The following is a 5763-nucleotide window of genomic DNA, read 5'->3' as shown; positions in this document are numbered from 1 at the left end:
ATCCAGCGGCCGGTGACTTGTTTAATCATATGTGTGACCAGTCAGATTTAACCATCGTCTGTGCATCGTCTGAAATTTGTCATGTGCATAGCACTTCTCTTTCTAAATTAAGACAACCATGCCCTTCATAACAAAGGGTATCTGCTAAATAGATTGTCGATCAGCATATATTGCTGACTAAGTAGTTAACCGCTCAACATGTACACACACTACTACTGAAGAACTTCTTCAGATAAATATAATCGGTTTCATGGCCGCTTGAGTGGAGATACTTATTCCGTCTTGCCACGCCCAAGTCTGTCATATTCATGATGCCACAATATCAACAAGACATAACCAGGAAGCTGAGAAAAATAGCCATTTTTGAATCTTTTACTTGAGATCCGCACATTAAGTAAGTTCGACACGACCAAACAATAAACATAAAAGATACAGAGGCAGAATCGCGGTTCAAGCCAAGTAGCCAACTACAGGCACATTCGTAAACGCACATACGAGCATAAGCATTTGGCACATGTCAATACAGGGAAGACGTGCAGTCTAGCTACTCCATTTTGGAGGCACCAATAACGGCAACCTTAGCTTCAATGCAGCATTTCGTTTTCACGAGATAACCATTTGAAGAGTCCTTGAAATCTTCCAGTGATATGAAATTGCCCCATCCCCATCTATTAGCATTCTTTGAGAACTCGCACCGGCCTATCGTTTTCCAAAACAAAATAGATAAATAAAGGTGTCAATCAGTAAATGCGATGATGATAATTTCGCATCTGAACTCCGGTCCATAGTGCAAAAATTTAAGCTAAAAGAGCGAACCTTTTTGTACATTGTCCTTGCCACTTCCCTGGTTTTTGATGCGTATGTCCAATTCTACCAGGTTCGCGGAGTTCTCATGGAGTGTGTCCGTCACCTTCATGGTCAAGGACAAGGAGATAAAGTTTCCATTCTTATCGAATCCAGATGGATCGATGGTGATGAACCTGAAAATTAGGGAGCATCGCATGGTTTAATACATCATTGATAAGAAAAGGTGGAACTCCAAGGGTCTTTACTTTTTCTTATAAAAAGTGAAACATGACAAGCCTTTATGTTCAAATATGAATTCAGTAAATTCTGTATAAATCCAGTAATTAAGTGGTAACGCTATGAGTCATGCTAAGCACTGCAAATTCAAGACGGTAAGTAAGTATCACCATTTGTGTCCATGGAGCTCAAAATCTGGAGAGTGGCTCGGGCTTTTGAGCGCAAAGAAGTCCTCGATGTCCCAGGTGTAGACTTCTGGAATACTCGAGACTTTGTTTATCTTCTTCTGAACAAACAGCTTCTCTGTCGCATCATTAGTTTTAGCAGCAGTAACTTTGATAAACTCGACACCGAAAGCACAGCTGTTTTCGACAAGGAATCCAGAGGACTTTTCCTTCAGTGTGGCGAGGGGGATCATGCATGATGTCCCAGACCTTGTGCTTGTAGTCTGAAAATTGTGGCACACTGCAAACAAAATATTCAGTTGTAATGTTTGTCGCGAAGCAGGTTATATGTTACACCATCAATCTAGTATCCAGCTAGCTAGGAAGGTCAAAGAACTTTTCCCCCCCAGAAATAACAGGTACCTTGAGGTTGTTCATGGTGCTTTCCGTTTAACTGGTCATATATAAAGAACTTGTAAGTTGCCTCCACGACCGTGTCAGATCTCACGGATGCTGGCGACAGCTCAAGCCGAAGAGAAACATATTCATTTTGGTCGCCACTCTTGGTGTCCCTTGGGTTCAGTTTCAAGTACCTGCGAATAAATGTCAAATGAAAGGTCACCTCAAAAGAGAAAAAAAAAGTCAAGATAAATGAATAGAGGAAACAAGTGAGAATGAATTCTCATCATGATATGCTATGGGGAACAAGCTGAAAAGAAATAGTAGCATGCTAATTGTACCATCTGAGCCCACTGATCTCAAACACCCTGGAGGCTGTCCATCCTTTATCCAAGTCAAGGAGTGAGGAGAAACCATCGATTGTCCACTTGAAGGTTGTCTGCTCCACAGGAGAAGGTGGTGCCTCGACGGCTTTCTGGGTCTGCTCCTTCTTTGAATGGCCTGGCGACAGCAGCAAATTCTTACACAACCAGTACAATATCAACAGATTGTTACTTTGGCCAAACATGAGGTGAAAGGAAAGACAGAGCGTCTGCTTTTGCATCAATATAATACATTTATGTAAGACAATTCAAATTTTATCTGAATTTTGCTAATAAAAGGAACATTCTGAATCTTTTTTATAAAATCAACGATCTAGACTAATTCAAGTAAGAAGAAGAAAAGATGCCCAAAAGAAAGAGTTTACAGCCACTAGAAACAGTATTGCTTGCATCATTATAGTAGCATCAATCAAAATAACACAATACATTATGCATAGCAGGCAGGTCCAGTTATAAAGGAGAAGCAAAGAGAAGCTGAAAACAAATCCTTACTGCTGGCGCCAGTAACACACGAGTTCCCCATAGCTCCTGCCCTTGCTCTCCCCAGGATTCCTGTGCAGTCAAAATCAATCACCAAATCACCATGCAGCATATAATTGAGACTTGAGAGCATGCAGAGTAGTGCGCACTATTTGAAGGAAAATAAACTTCAAAATATTCATGTTTATTTTGGCTGTGTGCATCATGACGATGGGTTCTCCCTTTTTTTTTTAAAAAAACATGATAATATTCGTGGCGGGTGCAGATCTCAACCAAACAAGTACCGGGAAAAAAAGGAAACGACCAAGAGATGCAAAAACTGAAACGAAAAACAGCAGCACTTCGACCACGATAGGTGAAAACCCTCATCAAGAGACCCAATAACTTGCGTTAGGAAACCAGAACGATGGCGGTTGTGAACCGTGGTGCAGTGCAGATCTCGACAAAGTAATTACCGCAAAATAATGAATGAAGATCAGGACCTCAAAAAACAAAGAAGACTGAAAACCACAAACCATCCACGAGTCGTGAAAGATGGCGAAGTACACAGCTAATCACAGTAGCGCATTCATATGTCGCAGAGACGAGATGGCGGCGGCCGGCGGAGCATACCTTGGAGACGCAGTGCGTTCCTTGCCCACGTTGGTGTGGTATATACTGTGGCGCCTTAAACCCTACTACTAAGCAGAGGGTTTTATGGAGGCGCAGGGGTGATGCGATATGGCAAGCTCGACTTGACCGGGTTCGGTTGGTTGCGCAAGTCTGATCCAGTCCCTCTTTTTTTTTTACCAAAACAGAAAAAGGAAAAAGGCCCCAAAAGTGGAGACGTAAGGCCATATAGGAAGGCATATCCTTATTTGGCGCCTCACGAGCCCGCTCCTACTGTTTTTGCAAACGGGCGCTCACTCGCGCACGTCTAGTTGGGCTCGACCTCTGTTTCCATTTTTTTTCTGTTGTTAAAACCAAAAAACTGCATCAAGAGCAACTCCAACGCGCCGACCCAAACGGCAAAATCACTAATTAAGGAGTACTTCTTGCGGAGATCACTCCAACTTCCTCAGGTTGCGACAAGTGGCGCACAGCGCGCCACTTGTCGCAACCTGGGAGTTTTCTCTTTTTTTAGATCCGTTTATCCAAAACGTTTTATCTCTTAAACTGTGCGTTCAAATCTCAAACCACTTTCGCTGTTGGATTTCTCGCGTCGAGATCTTCAAAACTAGATCCATGTTGATAGGTTTTGACGAACTTTTTTTTCATAAAAAACCCGACGAAAAAACCGAACCGGAAACACGGGTTTTTTCCCTTTCCGAAAGAGGCACGCCCGTGCCTCTGACGAAATCACAACCGTGCCTCTCGCGAAAGAAGAAGAAAAAAACAGAAAACGTGTTTTTTTTCCTTTCGAAAGAGGCACGACCGTGCCTCTCGCGAAAGCACAATCGTGCCTCTTGCGGAAGCAAAACCGTGCCTCTCGCGAAAGAAAAAAAAAAGAAAACACGTTTTTTTTTCCTTTCTGAAAGAGGCACGCCCGTGCCTCTCGCGAAAGCGCAACCGTACCTCTCGCGGAAGCAAAACCGTGCCTCTCGCGAAAGAAAAAAAAACAAAAAACTCGTTTTTTCCTTTCCGAAAGAGGCACGCCCGTGCCTCTCGCGAAAGAAAAAAAAAACAAAAAACACATTTTTTTTCGTTTCCAAGAGGCGCGGCCGTGCCTCTTGTGAAAGCACAACCGTGACTCTCGCGAATTGTTTTTGCATTTTTTGCGCAAAAAATTACTTTTTTCGAAAAAAATTGGTCGAAAAGGTAGGGAAGACTGGTAGAAAACCAAAACGTCAAAAAAAACCGGAAAAAACCGTTTAAAAAGCGGAAAACGCGTGCGTAAAAATAAAAATAAAAACAAAATCCGGAGGGAGCGTCCAGAGCGCGACACATGGGGAATGGCTGTGAGCGCGCCAAGTGGCACTGATCGTTGCGAGGCTCCCGAAGGAGCGCTCCTTAATTAGTTGCTCTCCCCAAACGGACACTTATGTCCGCTTTCGTCTTTGGATCGGCGCATGTGCCCAACGCTGGCCCGACCCATTTTATAGGTCGCGCGAAAAAAATAGAACACACATATTTCGAAAATAAAAAAATATTAATTAAACATTAATGCCGGCCAAAAAGGCTGAGTAGAGTCCACGCGTCCACATTTACATTAACTAAAACTACGAGGCGGCGCGCTGCCCTAGGCATCCTCCTCGTCGTCGTCGGGGCCGATGAGGTCGATCAGCATCAGCGTCGGGCGAGCCCAAGGGAACGCCATCTCCCAGGCTGCGGCAACGTCCTCCACTGCCGGCTGGGGTGCCCCGCCGCGGGCACGGTGCTCCTCCTCCTCGGCCTCGTGGCGCTCCTCCTCGGCGTCGCGCTCCAGCTGCTCGAGGTACTCGCCCTCGCGGCGCTCCTCAGGCAGCCGGTGCTGGCGCCATTGCTCGAGGTAGGCGCGCTCCTGCGCCTCTGTCGCCCTCATCCAGACCGGTGGTGCGTTGACCCACTCGCGCACCATCTCGGCCCAGGAGTAGCGCTCGATGGGGTCGGCTCCGGCTCGGCCTTCACTGGGGACGACGAGGCCAGCGGCGGCACGTTGTAGTCGCCGGCTGCGGACAACGCCATGGCCTCCGCCATGCGCGCCTGGTAATCTGCCTCCTCCCTGCGCCGCTCCTCCTCCTCCTCACTCTCCCGGGGGACAGCCGCCAGGTGGGGACGCGGCGGACACCGAGAAGACGCGTGAGGCGTCCGCTTCGCGTTCGCGCCGACACATTTCTGTCGCAAATGAGTTCGCGTGGACGCGTTTTGCGAATGTGTCAGTGCGTTGGGCCTCCACTTTTGTCTGCGCCGACCCAAACGGACTAGGGCGATGAAATGGGTACCTGCGATTGGAGTTGCTCTCACCAGCCCCTTGCTCTTACCAGCCCCACCATCCTCACCATATGTGCTCACTTACATACTCTTCATTCTTTTCTTGTTACATGTTTTCTTTTATTTATTTAGTTTTTTCTTTTTTCTTATTTTATTCGGAACGGGTTTGTTTAGCTTTTATCCTTTTTCCTTTTTTTGGTAAATCGAATGATCTTTTCTAAAAGATGATTTTTTTTTCAAAATCTATGAACTCTTTTTTCAAAATTGATGAACTTTTTTTCAAAATTGAAGATTTTTTTCAAATTTGATGAACTTTTTCCAACTTTGATGAACTTCTTCAAATTCAATTAACTTTTTTTCAAATTCAATGAACTTTTTATCAAAATTCGTGAACTTTCCTAAAATTCGATGAACTTTTTTTTTCC

General features: G+C 45.1%; 1 protein-coding gene across 1 annotated transcript; it reads right to left on the bottom strand.

Moving 5' to 3' along the window:
* Positions 1 to 390: 390 nt before the first annotated feature.
* On the bottom strand, positions 391 to 3125 carry LOC119303644. The gene is made up of 7 exons (XM_037580774.1): positions 3062 to 3125; positions 2462 to 2521; positions 1928 to 2087; positions 1611 to 1780; positions 1194 to 1488; positions 817 to 980; positions 391 to 699 (listed from the first exon to the last, which is right to left on the bottom strand). The coding sequence occupies exons 2-7, from the start codon at positions 2490 to 2492 to the stop codon at positions 545 to 547; spliced, it is 975 nt and encodes a 324-aa protein (XP_037436671.1). The 5' UTR covers positions 2493 to 2521; positions 3062 to 3125; the 3' UTR covers positions 391 to 544.
* Positions 3126 to 5763: the final 2638 nt, after the last annotated feature.

The sequence above is a fragment of the Triticum dicoccoides genome, chromosome 1B, assembly GCF_002162155.2.
Source record: "Triticum dicoccoides isolate Atlit2015 ecotype Zavitan chromosome 1B, WEW_v2.0, whole genome shotgun sequence".
Lineage (NCBI taxonomy): Eukaryota > Viridiplantae > Streptophyta > Magnoliopsida > Poales > Poaceae > Triticum > Triticum dicoccoides.
This window is presented reverse-complemented; position numbering and strand designations above follow the sequence as displayed.